Source organism: Dicentrarchus labrax, unplaced genomic scaffold, assembly GCF_905237075.1.
Source record: "Dicentrarchus labrax unplaced genomic scaffold, dlabrax2021, whole genome shotgun sequence".
In the NCBI taxonomy this organism is placed as follows: Eukaryota; Metazoa; Chordata; class Actinopteri; family Moronidae; genus Dicentrarchus; species Dicentrarchus labrax.
In genome coordinates, this window is record NW_026136705.1 from 417,510 (window position 1) to 445,226 (window position 27,717).

At 37.2% G+C, this 27,717-nt stretch overlaps 3 protein-coding genes across 9 annotated transcripts in view; all 3 read left to right on the plus strand.

The window, feature by feature from the left end:
• The first annotated feature begins 2,351 nt into the window (after positions 1–2,351).
• Positions 2,352–6,600, plus strand: LOC127363563 (programmed cell death 1 ligand 1-like). Its single transcript, XM_051400231.1, has 4 exons — positions 2,352–2,481; positions 3,249–3,304; positions 3,519–3,878; positions 4,838–6,600. Exons 2-4 carry the CDS (start codon positions 3,256–3,258, stop codon positions 4,960–4,962), a joined length of 534 nt encoding a protein of 177 aa, XP_051256191.1. The 5' UTR covers positions 2,352–2,481; positions 3,249–3,255; the 3' UTR covers positions 4,963–6,600.
• A 2,310-nt stretch (positions 6,601–8,910) lies between these two features.
• Positions 8,911–27,717, plus strand: part of LOC127363555 (uncharacterized) — a 135,758-nt gene continuing 116,951 nt past the window's right edge. The window contains exons 1-7 of one of the 2 annotated variants that reach the window (XR_007884890.1): positions 8,911–9,128; positions 10,472–10,527; positions 10,742–11,101; positions 11,558–11,657; positions 14,676–14,719; positions 14,896–15,028; positions 16,081–16,516. Coding sequence is in view for 1 of the 2 variants with exons in the window: in XM_051400171.1 (XP_051256131.1) it covers positions 24,716–24,764 (49 nt within the window). In the remaining variant the exon portion in view is untranslated. Of the gene's footprint in view, positions 9,129–10,471; positions 10,528–10,741; positions 11,102–11,557; positions 11,658–14,675; positions 14,720–14,895; positions 15,029–16,080; positions 16,517–24,708; positions 24,765–27,717 lie in introns of those variants that run through there. The other variant, XM_051400171.1, reaches the window with a different exon arrangement.
• LOC127363558 (uncharacterized) overlaps positions 25,349–27,717 on the plus strand; it is a 43,044-nt gene continuing 40,675 nt past the window's right edge. For 2 of the 6 annotated variants that reach the window (XR_007884900.1, XM_051400203.1), the window contains exons 1-3: positions 25,376–25,996; positions 26,787–26,842; positions 27,057–27,416. Coding sequence is in view for 3 of the 6 variants with exons in the window: in XM_051400203.1 (XP_051256163.1) it covers positions 26,794–26,842; positions 27,057–27,416 (409 nt within the window). In the remaining 3 variants the exon portion in view is untranslated. Of the gene's footprint in view, positions 25,997–26,786; positions 26,843–27,056; positions 27,417–27,717 lie in introns of all 6 variants that reach the window. The other 4 variants (XM_051400204.1, XM_051400208.1, XM_051400207.1 and 1 more) reach the window with 4 other exon arrangements.

The window sequence follows — 27,717 nt, forward strand, 5'->3', positions numbered from 1 at the left end:
GAGAGAGAGAGAGAGAGAGAGAGAGAGAGAGCCTGACTTTGTGAGGTTATTATGCAACTTGTTTTGTCTCAGATTGAAACAAAAGGTTTGATTATGATTATTTCCTCGGTTGAAGATTTTCATATTGATGATTTTAATTTCAAACATCTGCATATCTTTTAAGTTCAATGAACAGTTATGCAGGTAGGCCTTAGGGCTCTTTTGAGACTTCAGTCATCCTTCATGACGGATACATTTGTTCACTAAGTGTCACTACATCACAAAAAGGCTACATGGCTACATATACTTGTCAGTACACAGATACTGAGTACAAGTTCTGTTTGCTGTTTCTTGCAGGTCATGAATTTGGTGAGGAGTGGAGCTGGCTGGCTGCGGCTGAGGAAGTAGGGCAATATATACATGTGCACATACACATATATAAGAATGCATATCTATTCAGACCTGTAATTCATGTCTTAGACTTTTTCCACACAGCTATAGATCATTATTTTCGGTTTCATAATGACAGAGTCACCGTTAAAACAAATGAGTTTCAGCTCTAATGCTGCTACTGTCTGCAATATGTTTCTATTTAGATTATTTGTCAGGATATTTTGTTATTATTGTCCAAGTCTGGTTTTAACTAATGCTGGGCTTACACCAAAAGATTTTTAGTCACAGACTAAAAACTGAAAGGGTAGCATGAGGGTTCTTCCCGTTAGTCTCGTCAACCCCTAGTCATGACATAACTTCTGTTGTGATTTGACACTATAAATGAATAAAGACTGATTGATTGATTGCTATAGCTGTCAATTTTAGTCCTTGAGTTCATAGTTACGTGCTTTATTTGTTAACTGCTATAAGGAATATAACTCTCCTTTGTAGTATGCATGGACTGGACTGTAACACCCAACTCTTTCTGTTGCAGTGGCTGCTGCTGAAAGAAGCTTCTCCAAGCTCAAACTCATTAAACCTTACCTGAGATCTACTATAATGCAAGAACTCAGTGGACTTTCCACCATAAGCATCAATCATGTGATCTCAGATCAGTTGTCATATGATGATGTTGTAGATGACTTTTCTGAAAGAGAGACTAGGAGAGTACAACTGTAGCAGGGGATGTGAGGATGACTGATGTGGTGAAGTTTCATTTATTTTATCACCTGTTTACAGTTTTTATTTTGTAGGTAGTTAAATGTTATACTTTGTGTGGGCTATTTATATTTCTTGTATTATTTATTTCTAATTTATTATTTTCTTGTTAACTGTTTTGATTGAGCAACTTGTTTCTCTGAAAATAAAATAAAATGTCAAAGACAAAGCTATTCAGTTTCCTGCGTGAGTATATGTATGTATATAAGGCAGTGGTTTACAGTCATGGGGGGGGCACCTAACATCTTGCCTAGGGAGCCAAATTGGTTAGGGCCGGGCTGGGCCTGGCCAAAAGATTATTTCCTTGTAAACCGATACCAAAGTATAACTTCACAAGATGCTCAACATTCCTCATTTTAACTGAGGGGGAAGAGTTCTCAAAATTACTACTTTATTCTCGTAATATTATGACTTTATTCTCGTAATATTATGACTTTATTCTCGTAATATTATGACTTTATTCTCGTAATTTCCAAAAAAATATATTTTTGTCTTAGTTTGACCCTAATACTCCGTTGGAATTTTGTGAGGTGTAGCAGAAAAGTAATCAGAATCAGAATAAGAAATACTTAATATTAATCCCAGGGGGAAATGACTTTCGTTACATGTACTCCAGATGTAATAGACATACAATAAATGAAGAATATAAAGGTTTAAAATGTACAGTTTAAAGTCTATAACGAGTAGGGTAACTAATTACTTTTTGAAAAGAGTAAGAGCCTATAACTTAGTCTAAAATGTGGCCATAATAGATCATTAGATCATATGTGTTCATTTCTGTTTATGAACATGTTATTTTTAACCTAAATTAATGTGTTGAATTTGGCACAACCTATAATATGGAAGTGTGATGAGATGCCATACTGTATCTTCCTATAAACACTAAAGAGCCTACACTCATTAACTTTCATTTTCTGGGCCCTGCTCTTCAAGCAGCTTTAATTGCATAAAGTTTATAACTGAATAAGTTAAAACGACACATTTTAATGCCACATTTAATGTCATATCTGACAGACACCAGCAGATTATAATGGTTTTACAATAGGCTGACGATTCACTCTAAAACAACCTGGGGGATTTCACAAATGAATAATCAGTTCTTCAAGAAAATGTCAACCACAGTTGACACAGACACCTCCTCCACTATAACTCCTCCCCCTCTATCTGACAGACCAATGGCATATACAGTTAGTTTAATAGCTCACTGTTACTATAATGGTCCTCAGACACACTCTGATCTCATGGGAATTAAATGGTTCCATCTGACTACTCCCTGACTCAAGCTTGTAGAAGATGCTTTTGGTAAACCTGATTTGTGGATGAAGCTGCGAGATGAAAAGCATTACGCAAGTAAGTACTGTTGAAAACATTTATTGTTTTGAGATATTCTTTTTTTAGTTTGAGGGTAGGAATAAAAGTAAAAGTAAAAGTTGAGCAGTTTGATGAATACAGGCCCTAACACAGTGTCACAGTTACATTTACCTCTCGTGCTGTTTGTGCTCTTAAAGTAGTGGTCGACTGATATGAGTTTTTAAATGGCCGATATTTAGAGTAGAGAGCTGCCGATGGCTGATATATAATGCTGATATCAAAAGAATAGATATAGTTATGTATAATTCTATTCTCTTCTACAGGAAATTCAGACATGTGTTTACAGCAGGATGCTCGAGTTACGATAAATGGCTTGAAAGCAACCACTTTCCCAGAACTCATAACCAACATTGTATCTCAGCAGCCACAGTGATGAGGTTGTCTGCAGATGTGACTGAAGACAATTTTTGTTTATTAGCCTCGAGGGCTCAGACATTCTTCCAAAGCCGATTATGTCAAAATGCCAGATAATCAGTCTGATCAATCAGCCGACTGATCAACTGCTATTTTTATTGAGTGAAATATTAAAACCCAAGATGTCACGTGTTTGTGGGAGAATGAACTCTGCATGTTGACAAATTTCAGTGTCTCGTAGAATATGAGTGAATGTCTAAGAAAAAAAATAAAGAAATTCTACAAGGTGTTTGGCAAGTGATGAGTTAGTTGTACGTATTTATACATGAATACACAAGTGTGGCACATGTTCACATTAAAACATGACTCTTCATCGCTGTCTCCTCTCACAGGGAGAAGATGGTCTGCTGGATCCTGCTGCTCATCAACCTGACCTCCTGTGTCTGTGGTTAGTTTCCACCTTCACTTTATTATCCATGAAGAGAAAAGTCCAAATACACTTTCAGACTTCCATCTTTCAATCTGTAAGGAGGAAGGCCTCTACAGCACTGAGAGCATCACTAAACTGTCCACAGAAACATCTCTAGATGGAGTTTAAAGGCTCACATGTTAAAGTTGTCACTTTGTCTGGTCCTCACTTTCCCTCTCTGTCTCCTCAACAGGAACATTTGTAGTGAATGGGACACAGACCTCCTATCAGGCAGAGGAGAACCATAACATCACACTGGAATGGACGTTCACAACCAACACTGAAAGGCCCCCCATCCCACTTTTTATATATTGTGAACTGATAACTGATCATAAGCGTTCAGGTGTGTATGATCGCTATGATGGTGTCGAAGTCTCAGAGTCTCAGGATGAACAGTTTAAAGGACGAGTCCAGTGTGACAAAGACGCCCTCAGAGAAGGACGACTCAGACTTCATGTGACCAGACTCAGGACTGAAGACTCGGGCCTGTACCGGTGTGAAGTGCTCACAAATTATGGTGGCAACTTCGGGGAATGTCGGCTCAACGTCATTGGTGAGTTGATTCAGTAGATGTTAGTGGAACTTTCTCATCAGTGTTGTACTGACTGGGCTGCTGAACTAGGCTCTATAGACACACAGTATTCACAGTCTCCTAAATGACTCAGACAAACACGTAATTTTCTTGTATGTACCTGCTACATATATGTCCTCATGAGTTTTTAGACTTTGTAACATCACATCATTTTGCAGTGTTGCAAAATACACTTGAACACAAGTAAGAACTGTGTGAAGTTCTGTCACAATGTCCATGAGTTTTAAAAGCCGAAAGAATCGTGTTTGTTTAATGTTTGTTCCAGCCTTTCTCTTGGCAGGGAAAACAGCAAATTCATGTTCTTATACTTCAGTCTTTGTACAGATTAAACAAACAAGATAACATGTTACTTATTGAGCCTCTGGTCGCTGGTGGTAGCTGCATATATTTGTATATTGTTTAGTCATATGAATAAAACTCTCCACCAGAAAACAAATAAATTCCCAAAATGTTGAACTATTCCTTTAACTGGCAGTGTTTTTTTCGGTCGCCTCAGACCTGTCTTTGCAAAAAAATGCTCACCATCCCCGTCTACAGACAGATAGATAAAAACTCATTCTAAGGTAACAAAAACATAACAATTCCTATATTCAGGTGATTATACACTGTTATATTTCATTTCTGTAAATAGATCCTGCTAAATGTTACACAGTAGACCTTCAAAAAAATAATACCATCACACAAAAGTTGGCTTCAAATCACAAACTGCAGTGATGACGCCATCTGGGGGGAATTGTAAGCAGAAACATAAGTCGTCAAACTCATTTAAAAAATGCTATTATTTCTATTCTGCCATTTCTAAACTAATAAAAACGCCTTCAAGAAGCATGTTAAAAAATATAATATAATTTGTAATGTGTTTGTAATGTTTTCTGATCAAATGAATAACAGACACATATTTGTTTGATCTCTTCTTTCAGCAGCCAGAGTTCAGCCCAAAGATGAGAGACAAGAGCCACCAAACCAGGGAACAACTACCTGCTGCTGTAGATTAGCTCAGGCTGTAGTACTCCTGTACTGGTCTATTTATTTATTCTTCCTGTGAACTCTCTTGAACAATTGTACAGTTGTACAGCTTCTGTGAGGCTGTACGTACGTCATCAAACTGGTCACCATGCGAGTTGTTGAGATATTTCTGGACCTCTATCCTGTCCCCTGCGGCTGCCCCTGAGACGAAGGCTCTCTTTCCTACAGAAGCGCATTGCATTCACTGGATAAAAAAATATATATATCTTATAATTACGAGATAAGATAAAGAAAAAGGAAACGTCTGTAAATCCTCTCTCAGTGGCAGTGATGGTGCTATTGCAGTTAATCTGCTATTACTACGTTCTCGGTTTGAGACACTGAGAAATACTGATGTTTCTTAAAATGAGGATGGTATTAATATTAGTATGTCAACACGGCCTCTTCATGGATGTGCAGTTAGTGGTTCTGAGTGAAGCAGTGGCCAATGTGACACCTTTCCTCATCTTTTCTCGTAATTATGAGATAAGGTGTCTAATTGTTTTTAATCCAGTGAATGCAATGCACTTCCGTACTTACCTCCTCTGACTGTTAGATTTGCACTGTTCTCACTATTTACCGGTATGTTGGTGGTCACACATACAACAACTCTTCAGCCACTGTTAAATACTGGTACAGTAATTTAGAACTGTAAACACATACATCATATGTGTCTGGTTAACTGAATGCTAATGCACACCTTCATGTTTTGGACAGTGGACTGGTATCAAACTTTAAAAACAAAACAAACACAGTTAAATGGTCTACAAGCCCTTTTATTCGTTAAGAGGCCATTGTATAATGCACAATAAGCTTTTGCACAAATAAACCCTGATCCAGTTCAGGCTGATCAGGAACTGTATCTGTAATAATAATGTGATACTAAGATACACAAATCTTTATTTGGGGATGTTGCTGCTCTTGAATGTAGAGATCCTGTTTGGTTAGACCAGCAGAGCTCTGAGTGCACTACACTGTGGATAAATGTGTAACATTAATGCTTGTTGTTGCTTGCTATACTGGTTGATTTGTTTTCTTTATGATAAAGAAGTACAGTCAAACAGTTAGTGTAGCTTAAGTGTTGAGGTCCAGGTATGGCTTTTTATATATATTATAATATATAACACGCTGTGAGACTTCCTGCCTCCCACTAGTATTTCTTTATATTGACCAAAACAATAACACTTTCCTGGATGAAAATATTTTTTACATTTAAAACTTCATGTGCAATATTTTGTACAATAAATACTGTGATGTAATTTTCATGATTTATTTTTTTTGAAATAAAATGACAAAAGAAAAATAAAGATGTTTCAGTGTCAATTCTAATTGATGATTTTGGTGTTTAAGACTGGTGAAGTCAGTGCACTTTGAACTGCAGCAGCACAGCTCTGACAGCTACAGTATAACACATGATGAGACATGATGTTCACTGTGATGGATGCTCTGACTCAAGTTTCAATGGACTGCCTGGAGGAAGGCAAACACGTTCACATATACATGTACAATCACTGCATTCAATAGGAAATATATACTATAAAAAACAAACACACACCACTACAGTATATTCAGATTAATAATGAGCAGTTAAATATATGTTAGTAGCTGAAGTGCTGGTATGGAGCAAAAGCTTTGTTCATGTTTCTGTCTCCACAAATAAACAATTTTCTAAAATCAATATGATCCTTATTGTTCAATTATTGCTTCAGTTGTATTCATTATTGATATCTTATGTATATGGAATCTTTGGATGTTTCTGAATATTAAAATTGCATCATATTATCACAAAATGAATAACTTAAATTAACTTGATGCACATTCTGGTATCAACTCTTTTCAGTTCAGTTATGTGATCTTAACTTTGTGACTGGTTGACTGTGTGATTGGACAAATGGATTGTAGTTTAATTTACTCTTTTAATAGTTTGGCAGAGGTTGATGCATCATATGGTACCCAGAGACTTATAATATGCTGATTTAATCGCAAACAATCATGTACAAATATGAAAAGGTAGCATTGAAAACAATAAACTGCTTTATTTTCAAATATTATATGTGTTAATTTCTGTTTTTTAACACGTTCTCTTTAAAAATAAGCTAAATTAATGTGTTAAATTTGACAGCATTTGACACCAATCAGGGGTGGCCAGCCATTGTTCAGGGGTGGCTGCTGTCACCCATCTAGATCTGCCCCTTGTTATAGTTCTTCATGACCGGTGACTTGACATACATAACGGACATCCCTAGGCTTGTCTTTAACTCCAAGAGTGTTACTTTATTACACACACTTGTAGTCTGCATTACATGCACTCCGGTAGACCGGGAACTAGACACATCAAACATTGTATCACTCCGCCTAAACGTCACTAACATCATCATGACAGTATAAATGCGCGGCACTATATACTACATCCCTGGCAGCAACCATGAGCCTCTGCAGTGCAACTGCATGTGAATCACCTGGAGTGACTCTATTAGGTGACGTCATACTCGTGGACCAATCACAATGGGCCTAGAATATGTTAGTGTGCTGTGACACTGTGCTGTATTTTCCCATGAACGCTAAACAGCCTACACTTTAGTTGTATTTTGTTTTCTCCTAAGTTAGACTTAGAGGGGGAAATAATGGTTTCATTTATTCATTAAGTGACAGTTTTTAGAGAAAACTGGACGGGTTGGCTGGACGTTTACGTGCCAAATTCATATTTGAATGTCATATCTGACAGACAGAATCTGTCAGTATTTTTACTGAGTTTTTTATTTTGTTTCATACAAGTACATACATTTTTTCCTTATGAAAATGTCATTGTGAAAATTACATTGACAGATTATAGTTTTGCTATAGCCTGCAGATTCACTCTAAAACAGAAGTTCCCAACCTGGAGGTCAGGACCCCCACAAGGGGTTGCCAAAGCTTCACAAGGCCTTTTCAACTTTAAAAATATACAAAGCAGGCCTATATCTCAGCATCTCATTCATTTCTGTAAAGAAAACTAAACTAAATTGTTATTTTTAAAGTTTAGATTAATATTTAAGATCTAAACACTGAAGACCTTAACACAAGCTAAATTCACAGCGCCTTCACTCTCTGATAAACAAGCCTGGTTCTGGGTTAGAGAAGTAAGCAGTACTCAACACCCAGAGAAAAAAAGACTAATAAAAAATGAGAACAATTAATTTGTCAAAGAAAAAGCCTATTTAGTATATACAATCGCATACATAAAACAGACAGAGACATAGATGCAAAAACAAAATCATTGAGCTAATAAATAAAAATCTTCTTTTTCCTTTTTTTTTTTTTTAATTTTTTCTCTTTTTCAGTTTGAGAAGAAAACAATTAATTGCTGCTGCCTGACATTTTCCTGCTGCCTGAGAGAGCAGACACAACTACACTCAAAACGCCACTTGCAATAAAAGACCCACAAACAAAAAGCCAATAAGAGTAAAACAATTATATATAAAAATCTGAATATAATTTAAAATCCTTCTTGCCCACAAAGCTCTTCAAGGTCAGCAACCTTGGTATCTTGAAGAGCTCATAGTACCCTGTTACCCCATTAGAACACTGCACTCCCACTGTTTAAGGTTTCTGCCTGTTAAAAGAAAGTTTTTTTATATATATTTATATATTTAATTTATATATTTAAATATTTATATATTTAAAGTACGGTTAAGAGTACAGTCTAGACCTGCTCTATTTGAAAATTGTCCTGAGAAGTTATTGTTATGTTATGTTTGGTGCTATACAAATAAAATTGAATTGTAGGTTTGGGCTAAGGACAAGTCCAGGTTGATTAAGATCCAGGCTGAGTAATCTGGATAACTCAGAAATCCACCTGTGAAGAACAGAGTTATTGTTGTTAATTAAACTCACGCTGGATGTTTCAGCTCCTCCCAGCATGCAATGACTGTGTGTAAGTGAAAGTGTAAACAATGCAATAGGGGTTTCCCTTTCTTTTACTCACACACACACCCTCAATTCCAGTAAACAGAACTCATTTTAGCCTCTCCCCTTTTGCCTGCTATTGGCTGATACAGTCAGTTTTTTACCTCGTTGTTACATTTTCTCTAAACTGTGCCGATGATGGTCCTCTGACACTGTCATGGCCTTGTGGGAATTAACTGATTTTTGTCAACTTCCTCATCAAAGATTTAGGATTAACCTGCGACACGATGATGCCTAAAGGGGCCATTCCTCATTATGCAAGTAAGTATTGATGAAATTATTACCACAAATTGCTTTTAGGGATAAAAGTTAAAATGAAAGTTGAGCATATATACAGTACAATGTCACAGTTCTATTCAACCTGCGTGTGCTCTCTTCATGTTGAAATATTTGATTTCTTTTGAAACGTTGTACCCAGAGGTGGAAAATGTACACATTCTTCTCTCAAGTAGAGTACAGACACTAAAACTCTGGTAAAAGCAGAAGTACTGACTCAACATCTGTACTCAAGTGAAAACGTATAGGCTCTAAAATGTACTCAGAGTAGAAATACGAAGGTAAAAAGTATTGTCTTGGTTTCTTTAAAGGACATGTCTACCGGCTTTTAGCTCTCAGTTAGCTGTGTGCAAAGCTAACTGAATCTTTGAACTGGGTCACACAGCATGTTATGCACATGCACGTAGCGGCAGCACAGTAATAATCAATAATTCCTCTCAAATACATTGATACTAGCATAAGAAGCCTGTTTTGAAAATGTATGGAATATAAAGTATGGATATTTCTGTAGAAATGTAGGGAGTAAAAGTAGAAAAAAAGTACTGGTTGTAGCATGAGCTGTCTCACCACAAAGTGGTCACAGGTCTTCCTGGGGTCCACACAAAAACCATAACTATAAAAGGTTCCAAAACAGGAATAACAAAATAACATCTATGTAAGATTCATCAACTTTTATTAAGTGACTTTTTTAAAGAAAATCTACTTTTGATTGTCTGATGTTGACCATGTCATAGCAGAAGAAGCCCTATATAGAGCAGTTGTTTGTGGACTTGGTACTACCAGATAACCTGTACTTACCTGTCATGCTATATATCCTTGACAAGAACCAGTGTATTAGTTTTTTGCAAAAGAAGTGCAGTGTATTATTCCAAATAACACTTAGTCACACACTCCAGGTATGACAGAAGAGATGAACACAATCATTCATAACAGAAGGTGGTTTATATGCAAAACCTCTCTTTGAAATAGCTTCGCCCTCATAGAGATGATACGATCATTCTAGTCAGACCAAGACAGTAAATTATCAAATCTAACATCTGACCTGCTCAATTGATATCCAATAAGTTGAGTGCTGTGGTTTTCGCACTCCCACTACCAAATACATTTAGTTTAGTCAGTGTTCAATAGCAATTTGTTAATTTTCACCTATTAAGCGTATAGTATCCAACTCAACAAGTAGATGATCTCTCACTTCCACTAATGTGAGTGACATAAAGAACAAAATTAAGTAATCAGCACATATAACTACATCAACATTTCACAATATATGGAGGATCATTTATAAAAATGTAAAATAAAGCACTCTTCACCGCTGTCTCCTCTCACAGGGAGAAGATGATCTGCTGGATCCTGCTGCTCATCAACCTGACCTCCTGTGTCTGTGGTTAGTTTCCACCTTCACTTTATTATCCATGAAGAGAAAAGTCCAAATACACTTTCAGACTTCCATCTTTCAATCTGTAAGGAGGAAGGCCTCTACAGCACTGAGAGCATCACTAAACTGTCCACAGAAACATCTCTAGATGGAGTTTAAAGGCTCACATGTTAAAGTTGTCACTTTGTCTGGTCCTCACTTTCCCTCTCTGTCTCCTCAACAGGAACATTTGTAGTGAATGTGACACAGACCTCCTATCAGGCAGAGGAGAACCATAACATCACACTGGAATGGACGTTCACAACCAACACTGAAAGGCCCCCTGTTCCCCTTTATATTCACTGTGAACTGCTTACTGATCTAAAGGTCTCAGTCCTGTATTATCTACATGATGGTGTCGAGGTCACAGTGTCTCAGGATGAACAGTTTAAAGGACGAGTCCAGTGTGACAAAGACGTCCTCAGAGAAGGACGAATCAGACTCCATGTGTCCAGACTCAGGATTGAAGACTCGGGACTGTACCTGTGTGAAGTGCTCACAAATTATGGTGGCAACTTTGGGGAATGTCGACTCAACGTCACTGGTGAGTTAATTCAGTAGACTTTAGTAGAACTTTCTCAAACAAACAAGATAACATGTTAGTTATTGAGCCTCTGGTCGCTGGTGGTAGCTACATATATTTGTCGTATGAATAAAACTCTCCACCAGAAAGCAAATAAAACGCTGAGTAGAAAAATGTTGTGGACTGAACACTAATGAAAATATACCTATGAATATTATATTCCATTTAGGGTGCCCTAAATATTACATACTGGGCCTTTAAAAAAATGTTACCTTTACAAAAAAGTTCTACACAAAGTGGCTTCAAATCACAAACTGTAATAATAATTAGCATCTTAGAAATATAATAATAGACAATAGTGTAAACATTAAAATGTATTAATTTTACCCTAATCTGCTGCTTATTTTGTTTTTTTCTTCAGTAAAATGTTGCTGATCAAATGAATAACAGACACATATTTGTTTGATCTCCTTTCAGCAGCCAGAGTTCAGCCCAAAGATGAGAGACAAGAGCCACAAAACCAGGGAACAACTACCTGCTGCTGTAGATTAGCTTTGGCTGTAGTACTACTGTACTGGTTAGTTATTTATTTTTCCTGTGAACTCTCCTGAACAATTGTACTCATGCATGTAACCAGCTTCTGTGAGGCTGTACTTCACTGTCACCAAACTGGTCACCATGTGACCATCTAACAGAAGGTATTGGTGGACTGAATGCCAAGACCGACATTGTCGACCACGTCTGGAGATAGGAGTGTTGCTGCTGCTCTGAATGGTCACACTCAGGAGGCGTCTCGTCCACCTGGCGGCTTTTGCGCTGCCTTCCTGATCTCTGCACGGGGACGGTGTGTCATTTGTTTCTTTTGTGGAAGCAATGTACCATGAACAACTCACTTTCAAGGCATTTGTGGTTTCAAACTTGGTTGCACAAATGAAAAGTGACAGAAGTAGTTGAGTGAAGAGTCTGAGAGAGAATTTGTCGACAGTTCTTCCAAGTGAGTGAAGTAGACCTATTGTGATTGTTGGACTTTATTTCAGAAAGTTACAATAATTGTTCGATGCAGGCAGTCTCCCTGAACATTGTTAATACTTCACTCTTACCTCAACTGTGAGTTCTCCACATCTCTGTGCAAGTTTTGGTTGTATTTCCTACAAAGACTACCAGTTCCACTGTTATCGTAAAAGTTGTGTGTTTCTTCCTCTGACTCATATGACCACATTCACAGAAACATCAAACACATTTAAGATTAGATTTGTATGGTTCTCAGTATTTTTTCAGTTGTTGTTGGTGGTAACACATATAACACTACAGCTCTGAGTTCTTTAATCCAAGATTCACCAGTGCTGTTATTACCCACAGTTAAATACTAGTACAGTAATTTATAGTAGTAAACACATACATCATACATGTTGTCAGTATCAAACTTTTTAAACAAAACTGACTAATCACAAACTGACATGCTTTGATACTTTTGATACTTGAAGTTTTTCACCAAACTGAACTGGGTGCAACTCTACTTGATGATTTGGTCAGGGGCCCGTATAGGGGGGAAAAGTTAGTACAATTCCAAGGGCCTATGACTGACAAAAATAGGTAAAAACTAATATAAAATGATTAAACCATCATCATTCAGTATATATATTTCAAATATAATAATAAAATTAATGATCTCTTTGTTCTTACTTGTTTTTGGCAGTAAAAGTTAAATATCCCCATTGACCAAAAAGTAAACATCCAAATAGACCGACCACCCCCCTGTATCTGCATGAAATGGTTTGGTCCTGCCTTAGCACTTATCAGTGAGGTGTTTATTGCAGTCAGTAGATGCGCCAGAACTACAGTGATGTTAATCAAAATGTTAACTAGTAAATCAAAATCTGGTTTTCAAAAAAGGAAAGAGAGAAAAGAGAGAGAGGAAAGTCAAAGGAAAGGATGTCAATCTGTAACCCAGTGTTTCACCAAGAAAGGAGCCTATAGTCTGTGAGTGGTATTAACCTGTTGGCTTAATGTCTATAGGGAAATAAGATAGCCAGCTACAGACTAGCCTACATTTAATCACCATTTAATCAGTTCAGGGAAACGTTTAGCAACATATTCATATTAAATTATTGTCCCTGACCCTTTTAGCAGACTTAACAACAGAAGAGTCAGCAGCACCCCAGTCTCCCAGTTAGCATCATTGCAGGGAGTCTGTGGGGATTTCTCTCTTGCTCTTTTTACCATTACAAAAAAGAAAATGAAATATTTATTAATGACAGAAATTCAAATCCTTCCATCCTAACAATTATTTTCTCACATAATGATCATTATGAAATAAAATAAAACAACAACCTACTGTCTGTACTGGATGCTGGACAGTTGGAAACAGTGAGTATGCATTTTATGGTTGCTTTCAATCTTGCATCAAATAGTGAACTGCATACTGTATGCAGACTTGCATGCATGTACAAACCACCAGCAGTAAATATTGTGCTAGTACTAGTATTGAACTGCAAGAAGCAAGACAGTTGCAAGCCTTTATTTGAGTTATGTAAAGATTTTGATGGGACAGTTAGGTCCTAGAGATGTGGTGACAACAGCTGCGCAGAGGGGGCCCAATTTGATTGTTTTGTCACAGGGCCCAAAATTCCTGGCGGCGCCCCTGGATTTGGTATTTAAGCCTGGTAAAGTCCGTCTTTCACACACTGACTTGTGGTCGGGCCTGGATCTAGATCCTAGATCTGGATCGAGTCCATCTTCACCTCTTCCATCACCATCTGGTGAGCTGCTGCCTCTGCCAAAGACAAGGGCAAACTGCAGCATATCATTCAATCTACTGAGAAGGTGATTGGCTGCAACCTGCCATCCCTCCAGGACCTGTGCGCCTCCAGGACCTTGAGGCGGGCAGGCAAGATTGTGGCCACTCCTTCCCACCCCAGACACAGACTTTTTGAAAGTCTTTACATCTTCTTCATCATGAATTATGCATAAACCAAAGGCTGCTGTTGATGTTCTGCATAATGGTGCTTCATCACTAACTCACTTTAATAAAGATTCTGATATTGTTGCCATCACCAGTGAAGCGTGACAATATCACAATATCATTAACTCACATCAAAAAATATACATAAAATAAACGTCCTGGTCCTACGCAGTCTGCTGGTGGAACCCACCTTATTATTTTATCTGTTTTGTAGTCAGCATACTGTGCGTTACGGTCAGTCCTAACCCCAGCAACAAGTAGGTTCCCCTGAAAGCCAGGTACAGTTTGCAGAATGCGTGTCAGTTTAGTTCTTCTTTAGTTCTTGTTGGATCATGGTGCAAGGGGAAACTTTTCTGATCAATATGCATTTTGAACTGCATCAGCACAGCTCTGACAGCTACAGTATAACACGTGATGAGACATGATGTTCACTGTGATGGAGGCTCTGACTCAAGTTTCAGTGGGCTGCCTGGAGTGTGTAATCTCGTTTTCTGTATCCCCCATATGGGTAATTTTGTTCTAAATTAATGTTTCCTCACATTGATTACTGATTACCACAAGGGATGTTTGTGCATGGTTCTCAATAAATGGACATGGAAACTAACTAAAATGGCCTGGTGTTGGTTCAAACAGACACACGGTGGCTGGGGGATGTTGCCTTCTGGGAAATTATTCAAGTGAGTTCTTAAAGCAACTTCAAGCTGAAACCTGCTGCACCGCCTCCATTTCCTGTTTGATACCGTCACCTTGTGATCTTAAAGCTATCCTGATGTCGGTCCTCTGACACTATTGTTTTGTCTTTGGCAATGTCTTATGGATATATTTTATATATATATATCCTTTTTTGCACCAGACTAGTTCCTGACTCCAGCCTGCAACAGCTGAATATTTTTGGTTAACCTGAAATCAAGATCACAAATGTCATCCTGTACTTCTTCATCAACACGTGGCCTAACCTGTGAGACTCCATTTCTGGAAGTATGCAAGTGAGTAGTGATGTATGGCGTTATGTTTGTGCCTCATTCCTGAGCGAGCAATGGGAGATTCGGAGTGCAGAAAAAATTATTTTGCGAGCACATGAATTATATTTTATAGAGAAATTTTACACAATCAAAAAATAATTTCATTTGAGCAAAAAAAAAGATATTCTGTTCTTGCTAAATGTCTTTAAACTACAAGTTTGCTATTATTCATATTGATATACAATAAAATCCCCTCTCTCTCAGTTTTACTCATACACCCCCTCACTAACTGGAAGGCAGTGTCACTGGTTTTCATTTTCAGTGGAAAATATTTCCTGGACCTGCAAAGGTAGAATAATCACACTTGCCCTCAGTTATTGACCTTTAATTTCCTATTATCATTCTTTGTAAAAAAGTAATGTTTATTTATCCTGAACTGTTATGTTATCGGTATAACCACAATCATGGAAAATCTCAATCAAATCAAATTGTATTATTCTGCTGAGTTGAGGATTAGATTAGTGTGACAGATCATACATCTCATACAATTGAAAAAGGTGTTTGTGTCCGTAAGCTGTTGCAGAAGTAGACAGAGGATCTCAACCCATGTAATTATAACCTTCATTATTTTACCGACACATGTGTTCATAATTATAATCTTTTCAGCTTTATTGTTTCAGGTATTTAGCAGACAGTACACCAGATATGTGAAAAACACATATAAAGGTAAAGAAATGACCAATATAGGCCAGGGAGGGACATAGTAGACTTGACACCCAATTAACACTGCACAGTTTCCTGAATTGTCCTAAAACAGTTCACAAATCACAATGCTTCCATGAGCAAACAAATCTATTCTAGTCAGTTATTATTTTTTCACAAGGTTTCTGGGATACTGTAGATATACTAATGATTGAATTAGAGACAAAACCACCAATCAGAATTAAGCCTATTTTTATTTAGGAATAGTTTGATATTAATTAATTAAAATAAACTTAATTTTATGATCATTGCTACTTGTGAGGTTATAGTCATTCCCTGTGTTTATCACTCTTCACCGCTGTCTCCTCTCACAGGTAGAAGATGATCTGCTGGATCCTGCTGCTCATCAACCTGCCCTCCTGTGTCGGTGGTTAGTTTACACCTTTTATGTCTGCTGTAAAGTTGGACTGAGAACCTACTTATCCTATTGAATGGTTGTTGATGTCGGTGGTTACACACTAACACATTAACACTAGCCTCAAGCTCTGGTTTAACCCACAATTCGAAACTGGTAGATTAATGCAAACACAGATGTCATAGTTGTACGGGTTATACTGTCTGGTTACTGAGAAGTTAATCCACACTTTCTAGCCAATCAGAATCCAGAAGTCTGAGTGTATGGCAAGAAATTAAGGTGTTTGGCATAGATTTTATTTAAATGTGAACTTTCCATGTCTTATTTTTCAAGATTGTATTTTTTTTAAATAAAATGATGAATTAAATGAAAATAAAGGTCTATGTTGTGTTTGTTCCTGACTTCAGTAAAGTTTTTTGACGTTCCTTTCATTGTTTGTCCAGAAGATGTTTCTCAGTGAACTGGGTGAATCTCTACTTGATGATTTGGTGTTTAAGACTCAGAAGCTGAATAATAATTGTATCTTCTCTTCCTGCAGTTTGGGTAGATGAATATTCAGAGATTTTGTTCCAATCAAATACTCCCGTTAGATGTCAAAAGAAGTGAGTTTGATCAGATTTACAGAATCTGTTAGTTTGAAGTGTGAAGAACACAAAGAACAGATGCTGCCTGGTTACTTGCTGAACTTTATTTTAGTAAGATGAGAACTAAGAAAGATCTTCATAAGAGATACAGACATACTGGATTATGTACACTCAGAAAGTCAATTATGAGATATGATTAAAACATTCAGATGTTACATATTGAAAATAAGTTGAAAAAGTCAGTTTAAACTAATGTATACACACACAGCCGAGGATGTCTTAAGAAAAAAATAATTGTAAAATATTTTTTAAAACGCGCTAATCAGCGGTTAGAAGTCTTATTAGTTACTCTTTATTTGGATCGTCCTGCTACACATAGTTCATGGATTATTTGTAATGTCTATTAGTTGAGATTGTGTGATATTATTCAGTATGATTCAGTTGAAATATCAAAAATACTAATAAATATATCTGCAGGCAGACCATACAAAGTGTTATTAATTATTATCATTAATTATTGCGAACCTATTTTAACGACAGCAATATCATCGTCAAATTAAAACAAAATCAGTGGATGATTCAAAGTTTTAAGTTCAATGTGCACTTTGAACTGCAGCAGCACAGCTCTGATGTCCGTTCACATCTGCAGCAGTTTTGGGTGTAACTTGCTTGATTAACACTAAACTCCCTCTTGGTAGTGATCTTTCTCAGAAGGTCAATGAAGGAACATCTGTCCTGGTTTTGATCTGTGTGATTGACATGAGAAACAACATGAACAACAAAACAGTGACACAAACAAATCATAGCACTCAGAATAGTTTAATTTCAAACAACAGAAGAGGAAACATACCTTCTCTTTTTTATGACAGCTTCATTAACTAGACCTACTAGAAGAGCAACTATTACAACTCCAATAGATATGGATCCACAAATGAGTTTTTCTTTGGTCCAATAATCTGATTTGACTTCCTTCTTCGGCACTTTTGTTGTGTTGTTTGGATCTGAAGACATAAAACCAGCGTTTGTATCTGATATTAGGAGCATCTACTCAGTAGTGTTGGACCACCACATCAAGATCATTTAAATCAATTCATCAATGTAGAAATGAGACAATGAGAAACTAAATAAACAAGTAACAACAAGTAAATGTCTGCCTCTCATTAGGTGCTTTAACAGCAATCAGCTATCAGTCATAAAACAGAAATTACAGCACTCGGCCACATGGTGGCACTGTAACAAACTTATTGACTTATTTACCCAAAACCTGCTGATCATAAAGTTTGTCACAGTGTGTTCATATTGAATTATCCATCAGTTTGTTGTACCTGATGAAATGTTATACCAAGTTTCTGTTTCCTCAGTTTTTCACTGTGCGTCTACAAAATGTGAAACTATAAAACAATATTTTCCTCTAAATAATCAGGCGTAAGTGAACTAATCAACCTGATAAGTATGATGGTTTCAACTTAGTCGTTGTTTGTCCTTCAGTTCAGGTTGATACACCATTAAAATCAGTTTTCAGAGATAGAGAGAAAAAATAGAGGTTCATAGGGTACATATTTAATGGTCAAGTAGTGACTAAAAGTACAGTTTTTGCCTTTAAATGTTTCAGAAAACAGGTGATCTCTGATATTATTTGTCTATGAGTAACCATGGTAACAGCTCAGCATGTTGACCTACCTTCAGGTGTTGTGAGGAATATGTCACTGTTGTTTCCACGAGAGGTCACATTGAAGACGAAATCCTCTGTGGGTTTAAATCAGGAAGCTGTTAGATTCATGATCTTTTTGAGTTATGACAACTTCAAATAAAATTATGTTCAACAAATGTTCAACACTGAGTTCATAGAATTAGCTTTCCTTCTACAATTAAAGGTATTTTTAGTTACCACCAAATTAATAACCATATAAAATCATCATCATTTGAATATAGCTTGAAACAGTGAATTGATCACAGTTAATATGCTGAATTTCTGTTGACACAAACTGATGCATTATTATTACCATATTAACCATGTGGTTCAGAGGTTTATGTGGTACATTTTAATGGTCAAGTAGCGCCTAAAAGTACAGTTTTTGGCTTTCAATATATCAGACTTTTACTATATTTTTTTACTATTATTTCTCTATTAGTAACCATGGTAACAGTTCAGCATGTTCACCTACCTTCAGGTAGCTTTGGTGTTGTGAGGAACACATCACTGTTGTCTCCACCAGAGGTCACATTGGAGACCAAATCTTCTGTGGGTTTAAATCAGGAGGCGTTAGATTCATCATCTTTTTGAGTTACGACAAATTCTAATAAAATGATGTTCAATAAATGTTCAAAACTGAGTTTATAGAATAAGCTTTCCCTCTACAATTAAATATATTTTTAGTTACCACCAAATTAATAACCATATAAAATCATCAGTTTGCAGAGATTTGAAAATTATTTAAAACAGTGAATTGATCACAGTTAATATGCTGAATTTCTGTTGACACAAACTGATGCATTATTATTACCACATTAACCATGTGGTTCAGAGGTTTATGTGGTACATTTTAATGGTCAAGTAGTGATAAAAGTACAGTTTTTGCCTTTAAATGTATCAGACAACAGTTGGTTCTCTGATATATTATTTCTCTATAAATAACCATGGTAACAGCTCAGCATGTTCACCTACCTTCAGGTAGCTTTGGTGTTGTGGGGAACACATCACTGTTGTCTCCACCAGAGGTCATATTCCGGACGAAATCCTCTAAGGGTGAAAATCAGGAGGCTGTTAGATTCATGATCTTTTTGATTCATGACAAATTCTAATAAAATTATGTTCAACAAATGTTTAATCTTGAGTTCATAGAATTAGCTTTTAATCTAAAATTAAAAGGTATTTTTAGTTACCACCAAATTATTAACTACAGAAAATCATCAGTTTGCAGAGATTTGAAAATTGCTTTGATTTGAAGTCTTCTTTATTTTTCATAACTTTCTTAACATTCATAAAAAGTTTGATTGGATTAATGAAAGAAATAATCAACAGATTAATCGTTAATGAAAATTATCATCAGTTTCAGTCCTACTAACCACAGACAGAGGAGGTCAGGCCGACAAGCAGAAGGATCCAGAACATCATCCCCCTGTCAGAGAGGAGACAGGTTTTGTTGTTGTAATACTCATTTTGTCCACAAGCGATCGAAGTGCTCCACTACCTCGTGGTCTATGGAAGCATTCATGTTTTCATCAAGGTGACTTTTAATTTCTCCATTCACTCTATTTAACTAACTTTTTTTGTTAACCTGTTAATTAGTCGGACAGTGATGTGGAAAAAGGAAAAGTAACTAATACAGATTTGTTAAAACACAGCTGTTAAACTCTTTCTCACTCTACCTCTGACTGTCGCATGTGCAGAAAAGATCCTTCTCTAAACTGAAAGTAATTGAAACATATCTGAGAATGTGCATCCTGAGTATTGAAAATAAACGCCTTTGCTGTTTGGACCTGAAGAGGGTGGTATTAAAAAGCTTGTTTTACCTATGTTCACAGTACAGGCAGGTGGGCGCTCTACAGTAGCTCTGATGGGGGAAATAGTTGATGTAAAAAACATGACAATGTCATTGCAGTTAAAAGAAGCGCAGGTCTACTTTCAGGGGTGTATGCAAGTGAAAATATTCTGATAAATAGGCTGACTGTTACTGATTTTAATATTTTCAGAACAATGTACAAAACTTTGTCCGATTTTTGCTGAGCCAGATCAATGTATAACATCAACCATAGAGGCCGTATTAGACTAATATAAAAATATTTATGAAAGAACTTAGAATAAAAAAGATAAACTTATTACTCACTCAGTCTCTGGATGTGTATTAATCTCTTTTGGATAGACAATAGTTTATCTGCTTGCTCTCCTGTTGTCAGAACAGATATTGTTTGCAGTCAGTGCCGTTTGGAAGAAACACACAGGAAAGCCTGTGGGCGTATCTTGTGACATTTGTAAAACCTCAAAGCCGTTGAGGTCTCACACTCATCAGTCAGTGACGGCTGGAGGACTTTCGTCAATGCAGAAACAGAGTCTATTTTTTTTGCCATGAAAATGTATCTCAGAATTATGACACAATAAGTGGTTAATTCAGAAAAACAGAGCAGAATTAATTTTTCAAGTGAAAGCAATAAGTTTTGCCAGAATGTATAACGACCGAACAGACCGTTGTTTGTTAGTGTAATGTGTAGTGTTCGTTAGTGAGGTTGAGCCTGCTTTAAACAGTACATATGAACCAGTACATTCCCAACTCGTCGAAGACTGACGCTTTGTATTTTTTTCTTTGGCACCCCATACAGCTACATATGGTACCCATCAGCGACTGTATGGGACTCAACAGGCTTTCTATTAACTCCAATGTAAACCCATCCCACCCACTTCTAGACAGAAACTTCCATCACTACAATATTAACCTGATCACGGAATCATGTTACAACATTATTAGGACAACAAAGTATAAAGTGAAGTTAGTTAGTTATGTTAGCTGCACAATTAGACATCGACACTGTCAAATTAGCAACAACACATATATTTCCTCCAGTGACAGGCATGAGGCAAGAGGTCTTTTTTAAAATACAGGGCTTTATTGCTGGTCCACCCGTGAGAACTGGGTTAAAGAAAGAAAAAATAAATGAACAAAAATAATGCTGTATACATGTCTCATACATCTTGTGCTTTAACCAAGCTTATATACAGCTAGACACTTTACAGTTTGATTGAATAAACCGAAAATGTAAATGTAATGTAAACACAATAATCAATTACACTTTCACAGCAGATAAACAGCCAACACAAGATGTGCGAGGGTTGGGTACAGAAACCTTGAAACACACACAATCTCACACACGCTCTCACACACACAATATACCACAGACAGTTTTATTAAATGTGGAATCTAGAGCACTGCAAACCAAAATGCTCGAGCATGTACAACATCTCAGCGTCTCTTTTTTGGTTTAAGTTTCCCCCCTTTGTCATTCCTCTGCTGGTACGTGACTTAAACCTAGCTATCTGACTGGAGTGAAACACCACAAACTCCCACTGAAAGTACCCAGAATGGTCACACAGACTCAAAAAACAAAGAGAATCAACAGTTCCACTTCACCTGCAAGATTTATTTGCATCACACAAGACACAGGTAAACCGAGTTGTCTCAACAATCAACTGACTTCAACAAAGAAAATCCCTCTATTATATGCCCCCATGAACCTTATCCCTGAATGCATTTTCCTCTGTTTTTGTAGTGAACAGAGCTCCCTCTTTTTTTTTTAAAAAAAAAAAAGACTAAAAATAGGAGCATATTCTAATGGCAATACTCGTATGCAAGAAACTGAAATGATGTGTGCTACAGATTGGACTCTGGAAAACAAACACTTTCCTCTCCACAACCCCACACCTATCTGAAGTTCCCAGTCAAAATACAAAAAGATCATAGGGAATAAACCTTTCGTGAAAGCATTGTTAACTAACAGGAAATGCAGTCAGAGGCTATAAAGGTGCTGCAGATGACAGTACCCATCAGTAATCTCATTACTTTAGCCATCAGTGCACATTTCACTGAAGAAGATGGGGAAGAATACGACCAAGAGCACGATGAATCATCTTCAGATGAAGAAGAAATCACCCAAGCTGAAAGAGAAACATTTTTGTCAAAGACAGTCCTGGTCACCATATGACAACCAGGGCAGGATGGCAGCACAAAATGTCATGAGGGTGACCCCAGGGCCCACAAGACATGCAGTTGCTCATGCCCAGGATATCGTCTCAGCATTCAGCATGTTCAGCCACGGGAAAAAAAATCACCCTGGAGATGACAAATATGGAGGGTTTCCGTAAATATGGAGACAACTGGAAAAGAATGGATGAGATTGACCTGCGTGCCTCCATCGGGCTGCTAACCTTAGCAGGGGTGTATGTCTGAAAAACTCTTCATCATGTTTGAAGATGATCCGTCTTCAGTCTTTGAAAGCTGTAGTTGAATCTTCCTGTTATTCATTAATTTAAAGAGAAAGTGCTGATATTCAAATATACAGGCTCAACCTTCACAACCGAAGATAACTCCTGATTAACACCAACATCAATATAGGATATAGGTGAGATGAAAGATCTGTCATGTCTGCATGCATCTAAAGAGCCGATCACTGAGCATGTCTTCATTTTCTTCGTCTTTTTTTAAACTATTTTTGCTCGTACCAGCTTGTTGCAGCCATTTAACCTAAATATCAGTGAGGTTATTTTTAAGAAAAACTGTCTCTAAGCATGGATGGACACCTTCGCAGGGAAGGAATAAAAAAGCTCAAGCAGACAACAAACTAACTGTACAAAGATAAAAGAAGTAGACAAACACTCCTATCAGTTTTTCAATTGATCACTTCAGTTTGCTTTATTGGCCTGAATGTAACAGAGACAATGTTGCTAAAGCATTAAGAAATTATAGATATAAAAAGATTCAATCATCTGATTCTGTTTTATATCAATGAATGTCATTATTCTTTAATAGAAACTTCAAATAAAGTACCCGCCCCCTCAAACTCACAGGAACAAACAGAGAGATTGAATGGAAAAAGAAAAGGTGATGCTACTTTGTCTCATACTGCAACTGCTCGGTGTGATGACTCATTTCGAGTGAAAGTGAAAAAACCTGATGAATAGCAACACGATGGGAATTTCATCATCAAAGACATTTAGAATAAAAACCCTCTGCTCCTCAAACACCTTACAAACAGAAAGACAGAGAACAACCCATCATGTTACCTTGAGTCATGAACATGAGACAGTACGGATCTTAGCAGGTGGAACACAGTTATCAAACATAAAACACACTCAAAAGACTTTGGGTAAACTGTAAAAACTTGATGAAACAAATCATACACGATACATATCTGTGTATGAAACAATGCAGAGGGGGAGGAACACTGACAGACTGACATATAACGGAACCAAAAGCACTCACAGATCCTCAGACATCACGGATCACACTTTAGTCTCACCTCGCTGTTTGACTGAAGACAAACCAGGTAAATTATGAATCCTACATTCATGTTGTTAATCAGGAGTTAACTTTAGTTATACAGGTTGAGTCTGTATATTTGAAACAGCAGCAACAGCATATATATATATATGTTTGGCTCTGATTCTTATATTGTAAGATCTGACAACAGCATCGTTGTTTGTGTTTATTTGTTGTTTTGTCATTCCTTTATATACCACCCAGTATGGTAGCGCGAGCAACAGCTGAAAACCAGTAAACCCCCTGAAGTTACAAGTTACCTGTAGAAACTAAGTCTCCCCTGTTTCTTCCCGACCACGATCTGGGAGCCGAAAGACAATAGTTAACAATGTTAAAACAACTCAAATAAAATCAATCAGTTTTACTCTTAAAGGTAATAAAAAGCTCATCAAAAACACTGACAACATATTCTGCTGTGATTGTGAGTCAGGAAACAGTGTTCAACACTGAACCGTCAGTAAACCCCAGAGTTGAAGCTGCTGCTGTGTAAAGCTCAACCTTATCTCTCATTCTGATCTGCAGTCAGTTCCACAGTACAATGATCATGTGATACAAAAAGCAGGCTGTTCACCATTAGTTGGTGCTGTTGTTGCTTCCTTGTCTGTCCACGTACTTTCAGCACATGGTGTTTTTATTATATATGAAACTGTTCTTTCATTTCTATTTGTCGATTCACACAAACACATTTAATCAAACTTCATCTGATGATTGTTTTCCTGAGTAACCATCAAAGATGTTGGATGGAACTCTCAATGTCCTCTTCAGCTTATAGTGTAGAGTTAACTACTGGCGCCACCTTGTGACAGACATAGATTACTGCAGTTTATCATCAGCATCAACACTGTACCTAGACTATACATACAAAGGAGTATTGTAATGACTACAGACAGACTGTAGATGTTTGTTCTGGTACATGTGAGGACTGAACTTTGACCTCATGTGTTTATGACTCTTCACCGCTGTCTCCTCTCACAGGGAGAAGATGATCTGCTGGATCCTGCTGCTCATCAACCTGACCTCCTGTGTCTGTGGTTAGTTTAGTTGGAGGTTTCTCCATATGTGATTTAATTGATGACATTTATCCTCTTTTATTCACTTTATCTTATGAACTTTGTTTTTATTGAGTGTTTAAGATTTGTATACCTTAAAGTTAAATAAGTAAATCTAATGAATCTTTGTAGTAAAACACCAACTCACATTATACTATGTGTACTATGTACAATAAGTACACATTATAATCAGTATGAAAGCACTGTAACAATGGCCATCATAATATTAAGATATAATCATTATTGCTGCTGTTCTTTTATAATTCTGTGTCTTGTTGATTCCAGTCAAACTTATTAAATTGTCTTATAAACATGTTATACTCTATATATGATTTTGTGTTTCCAGTTTCACTTCAAATCTCACATTCAATTTCTCTGAGGCTTCATATTAAAATCATCAACTGAAGGCGGCTGCAGTTTTCAGAAGCAGCGTCTCTCCACTGACCTGATATATAGTATATATAGTAAATAGGTTTTTAATATGTTTCATCTGTTCTTTACATCAGTGGATCACTGGTCTATATTGAGTTGAATTAAATGCTAAATAACTTAAAGCTGTGATTGTTCTAATGAAGTTAGTGATTAAAAGAGTGTAGTGTTGAAGAGTTTGACAGGTGTTATATCATGTTTAATGTTTAATTTGTCTCTTTTAATGCATTTAATAATTACATCTGTATTTGTATCCTGCCTTTATATTCTTCAGTAAGTGGCCATAGTACACAACTGATACACACAAATATCAGAAATATTCTACCTGGTACCAAAAGCAAACACATAAGTGCTTTACAGAAAAAGCCAGAAAGCCAGAAAGCCAGCTTGGGAGCGTATTTAAGTAGGTCAAAGTCTGAGAGAGGGTGAAGCTCTCTTCTTCACGAAGAGAAAACCAGCCAGCAACCTGGCTTTCTCAGAAAGCTTCCTGACTCTTTCTGAGAAAGCCAGAAAGCTTCCGGATGTCACTCTATGTACTAGACGGTTGGAGCTGTGTAGTGGTGGTGTGTATATCCAGCCAGAAAGTACGCAACACACAGTTAGACACACAGTATCTGGAGTGTTTTGGGTTGTGTGAGGATCGAACTACCAACCTTTTGCTTACTGAACGCCCCATTCTACCTCTGAACCACAGACTCCCCTTCAAGATTTTACAATATAGTAGCTGTGGAAGTTGGAACAAGGGAGAGGCGACGCACACGTTTGGTTTAACTGCAGACAACACGGTCAGTAATGAATCCTATATTGATGTTGGTGTTAATTAGGAGTTCAGTTGTAAAGGTTGAGTCTGTATATTTGAACATAACAGCAGGACAGGTTGGTTTTAAACAGCTGCACGTTTAATACCAACAAACTGTTTCCAGCTTATATTATCGCTCCATGTTCTTCTACATATTTCAAGGGAAAAACTATATATATATATATATATATATATATCTGATTCTTATATTGTAAGATCTGACAACATCATCATTGTTTGTGTTTATTTGCAATTGTTTTGTCATTCCTTTATATGCTGGCAGTATTTATATAGTAGCCTCATTAAACATGTTTATTCCTTTAAACAACTAAAATAAAAATAATCCGTTTTATTCTTAAAGATAATAAAAGCTCATTAAAAACAGTGACAACATATTCTACTGCGACTGTGTGAGTCAGGGAACACTGAACCGTCAATAACAGAGTTGAAACTACTTCTGTTTAAAGCTCCACATCTCGTCATTGTGGTCTGCAGTCAGTTCCTCACAGTACAACGATCACGTGTCTGTCCACGTACTTTCAGCACATGGTGTTTTTATTTTTATTTGTGGATTCACACAAACACATTTAATCAAACTTCATCTGATGATTGTTTTACTGAGTAACCATCAAAGATGTTGGATGGAACTCTCAATGTCTTCTTCAGCTCCATGTTTCCTGCTGATGGTGCAGAGTTTAACCTCTGGTGTCATCATATAAAAGATATACATCACTATGTATGTGTTTATGACTCTTCACCGCTGTCTCCTCTCACAGGGAGAAGATGATCTGCTGGATCCTGCTGCTCATCAACCTGACCTCCTGTGTCTGTGGTTAGTTTCCACCTTCACTTTATTATCCATGAAGAGAAAAGTCCAAATACACTTTCAGACTTCCATCTTTCAATCTGTAAGGAGGAAGGCCTCTACAGCACTGAGAGCATCACTAAACTGTCCACAGAAACATCTCTAGATGGAGTTTAAAGGCTCACATGTTAAAGTTGTCACTTTGTCTGGTCCTCACTTTCCCTCTCTGTCTCCTCAACAGGAACATTTGTAGTGAATGTGACACAGACCTCCTATCAGGCAGAGGAGAACCATAACATCACACTGGAATGGACGTTCACAACCAACACTGAAAGTTCCCTCAACTTCCTTTTTATCTACTGTAGACTGATTACCGATCACAAGGTTTCAGTCCTGTATCATCTACATGAAGGTGTCGAGGTCTCAGAGTCTCAGGATGAACAGTTTAAAGGACGAGTCCAGTGTGACAAAGACGTCCTCAGAGAAGGACGAATCCGACTTCATGTGTCCAGACTCAGGACTGAAGACTCGGGCCGGTACCTGTGTAACGTGAGAACAAATTATGGTGCGAGCTCTGAAAGATGTCAACTCAGAGTCACTGGTAAGTTGATTTTATAGAACTCAGTTAGTAAAAGAGGACTCAGAGTCTAAGACTATTAGTTTGGTGTGTTAGCATGCTAACATGAGCTAATTAGCACTAAACACAAACTAATAGTTGAGCTGAGTTACTTTAGTGTTAAGTTAAATTCCTCCTGAGGGGGACACGGATGGACAGACTGATATTTCCATCCACAGAGCTGCTGCCAGCGGCTGAAACTGTCCATCATAACGACCTGGAGCCATGAACCAGGAAACAGAGAAAATCAGCAAATCCTCACATTGGAGAAGCTGTAACTAGATAA